Below are 13,672 nucleotides of genomic sequence, written 5' to 3' on the forward strand. Positions count from 1 at the left end.
CTTAGACTGTACAAGACTACACTTCACCCACACTCATTCATTCATCCTCTGAAGAAATACCTGACGTTGATTCCTGGAGGCTAAACAGGAAAAAAAAATAAAAAAGTTGATCAATCATGAAGTCCTTCTAAAAAGTAAATATAATCTATATAAGAAAGTCCTTCTTTAAGAAACCGTTGAAAAACCAGTCTTAATACTTAGATGAATAATATCTGGTTCACTATGTGACTAATGTAAGTGTTGGGTAAAGTTAAAAAATAAAAAAAACACACAGCTAGTATTTGCCAAAAGAAATTGGACTTTAATGAAAACAAATTAATATAAGTTAATTATTATAACCTTAAAAACTACTTAATACATCAGCTGAAATCAGCGTCTGAACAATGATAGTTAAATTAAAAAATACATGAGTACACGCTTCTGAATACAGATTTTGACAATATACGTTTTTGACGAAGCCTGAAAGAGAACATGAAACACCTTAATTTTAATTATAACTTTAGAAAAATATCACATCCATAAACATAGTGTGTCTGAAAAACTATTGCATTGCTGACAAATGCTGTAATATTGAGAAATTAGGAATGAACAAATGTCATTAACTTAGAAACATCAATTACAGTAAATCTTAATTGGCACTGGCCTTTCCTTATTTGTGAACCACAAACTTAACATTAAATAATGTAAAAATGTAATTCTAGTTTAACGTAGAAAAGGACACAATAAAATTACAGTACAAAAGAGTTAATTACAATATAATCACACTGAACTTAATTGAGCACATGAAATAGGTTGCAGCTGAACAATGACAGCCTTCTGTAAGTGACCTGTCGTGACTGTACTAAAGTGAAATTGCAACTTGAACGGCATAGGTATGATGAACTGAATGTTCCACAAATTTGAATGATAACATAATGGTTTAACGTAATAAGTAATGAAAAACTGAACTTGCCTGTAGCACACAAATATAAGCCAGAGATGAACTCGTAATAGCAAGTACAGAAGAATACCTATGTAATCCTGGGCGTAGTCCGCACGGTGAATCAGGAATACAGAGGTGTGATGTGGTTTGGTGGTAGCGTGATGCGTAGAATCTCAGATGTATAGTGATGAGTTTGAGATTCTGCTTGAGTGAGGAATGTTACCACAAAGTTTGCAGGAGAGTATTGCCCTAGGCGACTGCAGTGGTGAGATGTTGGATTTACTCTGCCGAAAAGATGGCGAAAGAAAGCGGGGGTAACCAGATCCAGGTAGTGGACAGGAGAGTGTGTGTATGTTTAGTAAGGGGACGAAAAAATAACGGGTGTATGAAAAGGGTAGTCAGAAATAACTCGATAGAAGAATGGGCGCGGTCGCTAAGGATGACGGTGGGAGGGTCGAACACAAGAACAATAATAGAAGCAGGTGGACTTTACAGACCCAGAAATACGAAACCAAGTGAGATTTAAACATTCCTTGTAACAAAACAACGGGACCCACCCTAGCTTGGAATTCGTAGAAAATAACGGAAAACTTTATGCCAGAATGGCGTAAACAGTAAGAATGCTTTTTTCAATTAGTAGGAAATAACATGTCTGTTTTATTGTAAATTTGTGATCAAATACTTAAACCCCAAAGCTTTATAATTGTTATTGTTTTGCATGTTGTTTTATGTTTATATAATTATGTTTTATACAGGTGGCCTCAACCTCATTGGAAAGTTCTTTGCTCAAATATAGTGCAAAGGAGTACTTCTTTCGTGCTGCCCTCTGTCATCTGTGTGTTGATGTGCTTAATGCGCAGCAAGCAATGGAACGTTACGTAGATTTATATCCAGCATTTCAAGATTCTCGAGAATATAAACTGCTTAAGGTATTTTATAAAAATGACAAATATATTTAGGAACATTTTTACAGTTATTGTCAATTAAGTTGTTTGCTTGTTTTTTGTGCTTGTTATCAGAGGTACATGATGTATGGTGAGAAATCATATTGAATATTGTACATGAATTTCAGGAAACAGTTTTTTATTACTTTCTATTATCTTCTATTTCATCTTATTTATATATCATTAATAGACAGTGAATTCTGTTAGATACAGTAAGCACAACATTAAAAATAAATGTAGAGACCTTACATGTGTTCTGTGTTACTTGTCAATCAAAAATATGAAGTAAGGAGAATTCCATTTTAATTCAACAAATTTTCAAAAAATTTATTGCATCACTATTTTTGATTTTTATGATTGATAGAAGATAACTACCCACCTTGTAGAGGCCAAAAAATATTTTTTATATTTAAAAAAAACTTTTTCTTGAGAAATAGACTATTTTCTAACTTGCCAACAGGTAAACAGCCATTTTCCTAAAAATGTTATGATTTACCTAAGTTAAGTTGAAAATGGCTAAACAGCCATTTTCATCACTTTTCCATGAGCTGTAGCATTCTTATTTTACACAACAGGATCAAAAAGGGCTTTCTGGAAGGAATAAAGATGAACTTCATCTTAGTGTTCACAAAATTAATTTTGTTACATAACCAAATCTTGTAATGCTAGTTAAAAGTACAAATTGAACTTTTTTTTTTCAAATTTTGGGCCCAAAATAAATAATGAAGGGCTTAGGGTAACAGGCCTGTTTTTTACAAACATAACTCCAAAGATGAATGAGGACTTATCAGTTATTCTTAATAAAAAAATGGCATTAATGGCATTAAAAATGGCAGGAGCACTAAGTTATGCTAGTTGAGTTTGTTATCAAAAAGAGCCAGATTTATTCATAACTTCCATTAGCAGAAGTAAAATAAGGTAAAAGTGAATTGAACAACTTGTTAATGAATTTGGATTGTTTATTATTTTATAATTATTATTTATCATTCTGAAATGGACTATTTATTAATTATCAATATATTCGTTCTAATGGGTGTAGTTTAATTTTTATAATCTGAGAAAAATACATAACATGAATATTTTCAGATACATTGTTTACAGTCAGAAGGAACAGTGTTTTTAGCAGTTTTGTTGGCTTCATTACTTGTCAACCCCTTTGAGTAACAAAATAAGTTTTATGTGGTTTTAAAGTACATAAAAAGTACTTAGTATTGTAAACATTTCAGATTTTTGCCACCTGTTCGTATGTGGTTTTTGGGCTTAAAAATGATACATTTTCAAAATCTTACGATTTGGCGGCCAATTTTTTTTAATGTATGACACTAACAGTCCAGTCTTTTTATATAAGTACTACTAGAGAGTAGTACTAAAAACAAGAGCTAAAAACAGGCCTGTTAACCTAAGCCCTTCGTTGTTTATTTTGAGTCCAAATTTGAAAAAAAATAACAATTTATAAATGTGACTTCAGTAAACATTACAAGATTTGGTTATGCAAAAAAGTGAATTTTGAGTACACTAAGATGAAGTTCCATCTTTACTCTTTCCAAAAATCTCTTTTTGACCCTCTGTATGATGTAAAATAAGAGTGCTACAGCTCATAAAAAAGTGATGAATATGGCTGTTTTTACTTGTTGGCGAGCTAGAAAATAGTCTATTACTCAAGAAAAAACACTTTTAATATAAAATATTTTTGGCCATTACAAGGTGGGTAGTTTTATACCAAATATCATCAAAATCAAAAATAGTGATGTACTGATCATTTCTTGAACTGAAATTCAATACCCCATAATTGATTATTAATTAAAAATAACTTGACAGTTATAAGTGCAAATATGAAAATGTTTATGTTGTATAATTAGTCTGTTTGTAATATAAGTACTACATTATTTATTTAGACAGATATAACAGTTGGTCATATGATTATTTAAAATTTCGTACAAGCTATTTCATTTATGTGTATAATGAAATCTAGGTTCATGATATTATCTACTTGGAAGTCTGTGTAAACATTAATTCTTTTAGTAAAATTCATTACTTTAAGAAGAATGCATCTTAGAAGACAAAAGTATTTAATGTATAAAATTGAATACGAAAAGGTCAACCATAGAAAACTGCATTAAAGTTTCCCTAAAATTGTGAACCATAATTGTAGACTATTTTGGTATTGTAAACTACATGAGGCATTTAAGGTATGCCTGGAAGAATTGACATATTTTTTTGTTTTTCAGTTATTAATATAATATAATAAATATTACTAAGTTTCTGTAATTTATAAAAAATAATTTTCTTTGGTGGTTGTAGAGTTTGCTGCTTTACTGACCTTCTTGGCCATCATGGTGTTTCTTATTCAGAATCCCTTAATATTGTTTAAGTATGTTAGATATATTTATATTATCTCTAAACAAACTAGGCGGAAAGATTCCTGTAGAATCCAAATGTGTTAAACAAAATGTGTAAGTTTGAAAATAACCGATGAAAATGATTATGTGTATTTTCAACTGCTGAGGATATTTTCTTGTGTAGTCTGAAGCAGGTTCTGACATTACAGTAAAAACATTCATCATACAGTTAAATATTTTTATATAATTTTATCGATGATCATTGTAATATTCTTGAAAATATTTCAGGTACTGATTGATCACATGGAAGAACAAAATGCAGATGGATTTACAGAAGCAGTTAAAGATTACGATTCTATTTCACGATTAGATCAGTGGTATACAACAATTTTGTTACGTATTAAAAAGCAAGTCAACGATAATCCTGATTTACGTTGAATAAAATTGCGTTTAATGTCAAAAAGTTATATTCGCAACCACCAACGCAGGCATTTCTACCACCGCTGTTTACAGACTGGTTAATAATAATAATGATAATATTTATAATGATAACGATGATAATAATAATTATAAATTGAAAATAAAATAAATCTAAAAAGAAGAGAGATAAACAAATGGAACTTATTTATTAATACACAGTGTAGTGTTAATAGCATCACGCATGCAGCATGTCTCTTGTAGTTTTTTTTTTTTTTTTACATATAAATGTAATATAATATAATTAGATAACCTCATACCCTGCCTGCACTGATCTATTTGCTAATTTTAAAACAAAGTTTATTAATATTTTCATTCTGAATATTGTGGCTTGAATATTCAATATATTGATAAGGTGATGATGATTATGCTGATTATAAAGATAATCCGATCTGTTAATTTACAAGTTGTTAGAATTGTCGATATAATTATAATGATAATGATAATGAAGTGAGTCATTGTAAACAAGCAAAAGACAATATATTTTATGAAAATAAATTTGTGTTGTTATTGTTATAATAATATTAATAATACTATTGTTATTAGTGATTGCCTTAATTATTTTATCTATCACTGAATGTATTATTAAAAATATTTTAATTAATTTTTGTTTCTTACACAGTGAAACATCTCATAACATATATGATAACGTGATTATTTAAAGACCAGCAACAGTTTCTCATAGTAAGTTGTCCAGATTGGCTTATTTGCTAAATTTTTATTAATTTCCATCTGGTGTATAGAAATTGCATAAATTAAAGACTTTTTTGAGTTTAAATTATGATGGATGCATTCTTAATTTTCTTTAATAACTACTCTATATGTTAACCAAATTTTAAGTGTTAGATGGGTTACCATTCATTAAAAACAAATCATGGTGATTATTTTATAATAAAATCCCATTAATCCAAACTTTTTGGTGCTACATTTATGTTGCTTGGATTGTATAAAACCCAGATTAGCTAGAAATACACTAATGTGCTAATTTATTATTTTTTAAAAATATTTATAATATAAAAGCTGACATATCTTTTTAAAGATATAATCTTTTAAAAAATAAAGAAACGATGAGATAAACTAGACCTCATGTGTATAAAGAAAGAGTAACTGTCACATAAACAATGCAGCAACAAAAAAAAAATATATATATATGTACAAATTTATACATTTTGATTAACTTTTTTTTGTAGAAGTACTTGTTTTCCTTCGTTCACTTCAAAGTCCTTTTACTATGTGATCACTAAGTAAGTGTTTGTTTATCCATCCATCTTTTTAAAAATTATGCTAAATTAATGGGATATCAGTCTTTATTTTTAAAAACCTTTGTATAATTATTGAATTCTCTGAGGGAAAAATGACTTATTTTGTGAGAAAAAATAACTATACAGTTTGAGCAGTTAATATAAGTTTTTTCCATTGAAGCGTTATTATGCAATTACAAAATGTTAGTGTCCTTAATTAATACAACAACTTGCATTAATATGTTTGTGTTTTTAAATAATGCATATTCATTTATATAGAAAACATCTTGTAAATGTTGTAAATAATACATTGTAATCATTACAATGTTCTACATTTTACAATTACAACATGTTGTAATCGTAAATGTATGTTTTATCAGTAAAAAATGTACTAAGAATATTGTGTATACAATAGTTAACTATTTCAGATCCTTTATGTTATTTAGATTTTTCTAATATGATACATTTTTTTTACTTAAATTTTTTTAAATTAAAATTAATGATTAAAAAATTGTTTTCATTTGCATCATACTAAAATAAATTTTAAATGATAACTATTTCATATCTATTCATTCATAAAATAGAAAGCTACAAAATATCAAATTATTTTTAATATGTTTGAGGTCATCATAATAAATAGTTGTTACATCAATAAAAACAATCTTTCTGATTTTTTTACCTCAAATAAATAAGCTGTTTATTAGATACTTCTTTCAAACACTACCAATTCTTACAATACTATTACAAATATTAACTCTCATATCCTGTGCACATAATCCATTCTTATTTTTTGAATTTGTTTTTAAATACCTACATCAGCCTAAGTTAGTGGTACTGGTTGAAGATATTAGTTACGGATCGGATTTAAAAACCCTTTTTTTATATTTATCCGACATTTTAAAATTAATTTATTACAATTTATAATTTTCAATTCTTCATAACAATATTTAAATTATTTATTCAATCAAAGCAAGGTAATTCAAATTTTAAAACATACCTGCCCCAAATAATAGTAAACTTTTAAAGCAACAACATATACAGTCAATGCCTTAAAATAATTTTAAGATAATTTGTGCAATTAAACAAGAACAAGAAGCTTCTATTAAAAGCCTAAAAACTTCCATAAATATTTATAAACCTTCAAATATCTATAGGCTGTTCATGCAGCAGTTTACAGATGGTAATATGGTGGTAATACAATATACTTTGAGCATCCTCCATTTTTTTTTTGTCTTTGACAAAAATACATCACATTTTTCTTTCAGGTATCCCATATTTTTTACTCCTTTCATTATTTTTGTAAATGGTATCTGGTTGTCCTCTTCTGGTCATTTTCCGCAGTTACCATTGTTATATCTCAATCCATTCATTGTTTTCTTTGGAACATGTAATGTGCCCTGCCCATTTTCATTTCCTTTCCAGAATTATTTATATATATTTTAATCTTGTACACATTTTTACCTACTTATTTTATTTCCTTCCAACTTCTAACATATTTTTCTCCATCCTCTACCTTTTCTTAATCTATTTATACTTTTCTTAGTTAAGCCCCATTTTTCTTAAGCACATATATTAAAACTAGATCTAAAAACAGTATGTTATAATTTCTTCTTTTTATTGATATTCACTTTCAGTTTGAAGAATTATCTATATTTGCTATTTCATCTACTGCTTAGGCTTACTTTGTGTAATTCTTTTGACATTCCATCTTCTTTAATCATTTAATTGTTCCAAGTACATGGTCTCCTCTACTTCCTCTATACTTTCATTTTTATTATCAGTGACCCTTGATAATTCTGTTTTACTTGGATTTATTTTTAAACATAGAGTTTTTTACCTCTGGCGCTAGATTGCCCGTCATAAATTTTACTTCCCAATCAGAACTGTATTAACTACAAACTTCATTTTATTCAACATTTCTCCATTCACATTAGATTTTTTAAATACCTCCTCCTTTATGCATCTAAACAATTTCACATGGTATATCTCCTTGTCTGGGAAAACTTTAGATTTCTGTGTGTCTTGATTCTCATTTCTATTTTCATTTTGGCATTTTTGTAGATCAGCCCTGTAATATTTTCCTCCTTTAATTATTTATTGATGACTTTAATATTTTTTCTGTAAACATGCTGTTAATTACTTTTTCAAATTCTGTAAATAACAGATACACTTAAAATAGTTATTACTGAGTGGTATTTATAAGATTCTTAATGACTAGGGTGGGGTTTTTTTCATCAGAATTTCCTTCTGAAACCAACCTGGTGTACAGGAACGCTTGACTCAGGTTGCTTGTTTACTCTTATTATAACCGCTATAAATATTTGTTTATGACCAATAAAAGATTAATAGGTCTGCTGTTTCTAATGTTTTGCTGGTCTCACCCTTTGAATAACAATATCGGCTTAGATTCTGGTCTTTCCAATCTTCGCTTTTTCCGCTTTTAATTGCTTATTTACTTACCTCATACTTAAGCAGTTTTCACTAGATTATTTGTTTCCCAATTTAAAATCGGCATAGGTGTTGTTGTTCCTTGCCATTAACAAATTCCTCTTCTGCGTTATTCGGATTGTTATACAAGCTCTTATTCCTCTTCTCTTTTCGTTATTATTATCTCTAAGGGAATGTGTAAAATGGTTATTAGCCTAAACTTAATTAATTTTAATACTGAAATTTACTGTTAACTTGGCTATCATAAGAGAATTCATACATCTCTAGCCAACCTTTTGCTTAATAAAAATTAAGCAATACTTTTATGCTAATGGAAAAGATATATATTTAGTTTTCACTTAATACGTAGAGTTAATATCTGTTTATAGTTTTGTAAGTCCCAATTAAATAATAAGTAGAAGGTCCCTCCCTCTGCTCTGTTAATTATTTATCACACTTTTTAAACAATTTTTTGATATTGTTATTATTCTATTATGCCTAAACTATCAGGTTAACAAGGAAATATAAACTTTGGGATGTTTCATTAAAAGTTTTTGTTGCAGTTTACATTGTGATAATACAGTCATTACAGTTACATTTTATTCTTTAAGTAATTCAGTTAAGTTGCTTATATTGTCAAAAGTTCATATGATGCAAAGAATGAAGTAAATTTTATTACAAATACATGTTTAATTTACATTTAATACTTATTTAGTTTTTAAAAGCAGAATTTTATAGTAATTGTTGAAATCTTCATTCTAGTCAAGCATTCTTTCTTTTTATCACTTTTTTATTTACCTGTCTTAGTGTAGGTCCAGGGTTCAAAACCCAATAAGGTGTGGCGTTTTCACATGCTACATATTCATCTCATCCTCTGAAGCAATACCTAATGGTGGTCCCAGAGGTTAAACAAAAAAAAAAAGTAGCGATAAGTTTTTCAATTTCATTTCTATATTTGTATTAAGTTCATAAATTGTGTGAGTATTGTTATTTTTACTTGCCAAAAAAACTAAAATGCTGAGCTTTTATTAATGGCTTGCTCGTTTGTCATCTTCCTCAATATTTCTATTGCCTATTTATATATATTTATCTTTTTTGTGGAGTAATGTTCATAAAATATAAATCTGTATTTTGTAAAATATATTAAAAATAAATGAGAAAAAAATTTTTTTCCGTGTAATGAAAGTATTTTTATAAATTTATTTATTATTTTTACAGGTGTATTATGAAAAATTTTGAAAATATGTAGTAGATATTTTATATTGATACAGAACAATTGTTATTTATTTTTTACCTTGTACAATGGTAAATTTGAATGTCGTCAAGTTCCAACTGATGGTGTTACACACAAATTTAGCAATGTTCATTCAAACTGCTATAACAAAACTATGGATAACTGTATAAACAATGTCGATCTTAACAGGCTTTACCAATACAAAATTCATTACCAATTATGCAGTTACCCGTAGTCTCACAATTACATAAAAATTACATTTTTTTAAATTCTATATTTGATTTCGCCTGAATGCCAGATTTCAGCTCCTGATGCCTTGTAATTTTTCAAAAAATGTGTCTCCAAAATGTGTTTGAGTATTTATAAGAACTTACCTAGCTTGTCCAGTTTTTCACTTTTTTCTTCTAAGCTCCCAGTAAAAAAAAAAAATCTATTATCTAAGATCAGGAGACCTGTGTTTACTATATAATCATTTTGAAATTAAATATCATAAAGAAAAAATATATTCATGATCTTGGCTGTTGGTATGCTGTGACAGGTTATTTTTTTTTAGAACAATAATTATGTTCTGACTGTAAAGGGTATTTAATTATAAACATTTTATAACTATGTTGTTAAAAAATGTACAATTTTCTTCTATGTAATGACATACCAAACGCTAATATTTTTCTCTTTCTGAAGATGATATGTTTGGATTTATGCTGTTCGAATACGGTTATTCTGTACTTTAATAACTACATAGAGTGAATCATATTTTATTATTGGTATAACCATTATCTAATATTGTATGCATACTGTTAATAACTGATTGAAACCACTTGCAGTAGTAATCTATTTAATTTTGTGTAGTTGGAAGTTCTTAAATGACAATGATTTTGTTAGATTGTAATTTTAAGTGTTAATTTGCTCTTAAAAATGATTATTTTTAGGTATTCTGATCTGAGAAGGTAGTTCACACAATGATTTTCTTGGAATTACAGTAGTCCTTTAATATTGTCAAGAACTTAAACTGTTAGCGCTCGGTGAACATCAAAAAGTACATTCTCCAACCTTACTGTTTCTACAAAATCGATCAAGCAAATGTCATATACTCAATTTATTTGGCATATAAGTTTCGAGAAACATGATCCAGAATAATTGTTGCATTTGTTTAGAATTTGTTCATCAACAATTTAAAATAAAACTTTGGTTTAGTGAAAAGTTGATTTTACTTTTCTACGCAATAAATATTACATAAAAAAAAGTATGTTGAGTGTGTAACTAAAGGAAAAACCAGTGCCATGTTAAGATTATTATTGTTGTTAGAGTTACTATCAAAAATAATAATTATCTTCTTATTCCTGTTCCAGGAAGAACATTTTGAAATTTGCACCATCATAAGTGCACACATACTAAAAAATTTTGAAAAACTTGCTACAACCAAAAATCCATAACCACTCATTTTTCTTAAACAGTGATCTCAGATATATAAATATCTTTAAGATTATGAACTTAAAAAATAAATTCAAATAAATTTTGTTTATCTTTTGAGTTCAACAAACAATTCAGAAGTGTAAGATTACACTTAAAGAAGTAATTTACCTATCAAAGGATAAGTAAGTTTGAAAATTTTTTTTTAAATGAATTTTTTTTCCTTTTTTTAAATTTGTTATTACTTTAGTTTGTTTACCCTGGTATTTGTATAAGCCCTCTTTAATGAAAAATTATCATGATGTCTTTATAATTTGTTGGGTTAATGATGTTTATGACTTAGTATAACATTTTATTTTGTGATGCAAAATTCTTACAGAATTTGAAATTTGTTGCCCTAAAAGATTGTTGCAATATTGAAAGTTCCTATCATAATAGAAATGTGAAATTTAGATAATAGCTTCTTACGTTGTGTTAACAAGATATAAGAAAGGATTTCTAAGAAATTATTTTGGAAAACAGAGTTCAAGGTACAATTTTTTAAAATCTATTAATTATATATATTTTTTTCTTATAATGACTCAAAAAGATTAACAACTAAAATTGCTAGTTAGAATGTTTTACAATTAATTACACTATATTAAAACAAATGTATAATATTATATTAAAAAAATTAATAAAGCCGAATTTCATTGAATCGGTTGCAATATGGTGATAATTGTTAAAAATGTATAAGTGATGTTATTAACATATTAAACAATTATAAATCTTTCCTAATAATTATGCTGCAATATTAACTTGTTTAGTTTTACTTATAACAATGAATTAAAGAACTTTATTAGAAAATCATTTATTAGGATAATTTTATTATGTTTCTGTTAGTTACATTATTTTTTATTTTTTAAAAAGATTGTTTTACTACTTACAATACATTTGCATTTTGCAAAATAAATTATTTGTGCAATTATAACTTGTTATGTAGAAATTTATCTAGAATTGCCTAACAAAAAAAAAAGTAACAGATAAGCTAAAATTTTAATTCAGTTTAAATTTGAGTGATATTACTCAGTAATTCTGGTCATGTTTGCTATGATTAGTGATTGTCAATTTAATCAAATTGTTTACAAAAACAACGGAGAACTGGAGAAAGAAAACTCAGTCAGTTGGAGAGGTATCACTGATCTTACAAGAGTTAATATTAATATTATTTTAAAGTATGTCAGAAAAAATTTCCAAGTTTTGTTTGATCTATTAACGATTTACAACAATTTATATTTTTTCTCCATAAACCTTAAAATATTAATTGTAGGCTTCTTTCTTTGTTTGAAGACTGGTTTGGTTTTGTCTATGCTATTGCTAAAAAAAAAATCATGCATACAGAAGTGTATAAATTTTATGATGCTTTTTGACAAGTGAAAAATAATCTTGATAATAAATATTTATGATTATGAATATTCTGGATATCCCTATTAAGGATGTAATTATGAATTAAGGATATCTATCATCTTTTCTTAATCCATTGAATGCCAGGTAGGATTTTATAACCGGCCAAAAAATATATATATATCTTTTTTGCAATTTACAGAATATAATAAAATTTTCTTACTTAATTTTTTATTTTCATACTAAACTTTTAAATATGCATCTTTTAAATATACATTATATAACCTTTGATTCACATTAAAAATGTGCAATACATTTTTAAATTTTAACAACCAGTCTGTCGATAAATTTTTATAATTGCAGTCAAGTATTTTCAGAATATTTTCATCCAGATTTCTACTACTTGATGTCCATGGCCAGTCAATTTTATAATGAAGTTATAATTTTTAGCGCTATCAGCGTCCAATATATAAACTCACCTCTGATAAACCACCCAAATACTCTTCATCATGTTACAAAAATTGACGTACACTCATTTATTGGTGTTTGTAAATGCTTCAGTTTTATAATTAAAGATTATGAAAATAAATTTTTATTAATATACGAGCTGCTACCCAAAAGTTCGGGGAATTTTACCATAAAAATAAAATAGCTTACCATAACTTATAATTTCCACTGTCTCCTTCAAAGTAATTCCCTTGGGCATTGATACAGTGATCCCAGTGTTTTTCCCGATTCCATGCATCCCTGGAAGTCTGCAGGTGTAAGTGTTCGAAGCACGTTCTGCGTTTCTTCCTGAATCTTCTCAATTGTGTTAAAACGATGGCCTTTCAATTGAAATTTTATTTTCGGAAAGAGAAAAAAGTCATGCTTGGCAAGGTCAGGCGAATAGGGTGGGTGGGGAATTTTTTGGCTGAATTTTTCAATTCACTACAGACAGCTACACGATTTTGTTTCTGGTCGCTGTTGAACAGTCTCGGTACGAATTTTGCAGAAATGCATCTCATGTTCAAATTGTCCGACAAGATGTGTGGCATGGACCCATATGACATTTGACGATTGCACAAACATCATGGATTGTTTGTCTACGATCTGCAACAATAGCCTCTCGCACTTTCGCGATGTTTTCCGGTGTTGCGTTTGTTGATGGTCTTCCTGAATACTCATCGTCATCGACTGTCGTTCGTCCATCTTTGAATCGTTTTTACCACAAAAAGTTTTACTTTTTTTCATAGCATTGTCACCAAATGCTTCCACAAGCGTGCGATGGGTTTCTGCACTAGTTTTTTAAGCAT

General features: G+C 28.0%; 1 protein-coding gene across 1 annotated transcript in view; it reads left to right on the forward strand.

Moving 5' to 3' along the window:
• alphaSnap (Alpha-soluble NSF attachment protein) overlaps positions 1-4,820 on the forward strand; it is a 37,572-nt gene extending 32,752 nt beyond the window's left edge. The window contains exons 4-5 of the mRNA XM_075371800.1: positions 1,678-1,851; positions 4,494-4,820. Of these exons, the coding sequence (XP_075227915.1) occupies positions 1,678-1,851; positions 4,494-4,643 (324 nt within the window). The 3' untranslated portion in view covers positions 4,644-4,820. The remainder of the gene's footprint in view (positions 1-1,677; positions 1,852-4,493) is intronic.
• The last annotated feature ends 8,852 nt before the right edge of the window (positions 4,821-13,672 follow it).

Source organism: Lycorma delicatula, chromosome 7 (genome assembly GCF_047948215.1).
Source record: "Lycorma delicatula isolate Av1 chromosome 7, ASM4794821v1, whole genome shotgun sequence".
Classification (NCBI taxonomy): Eukaryota; Metazoa; Arthropoda; class Insecta; order Hemiptera; family Fulgoridae; genus Lycorma; species Lycorma delicatula.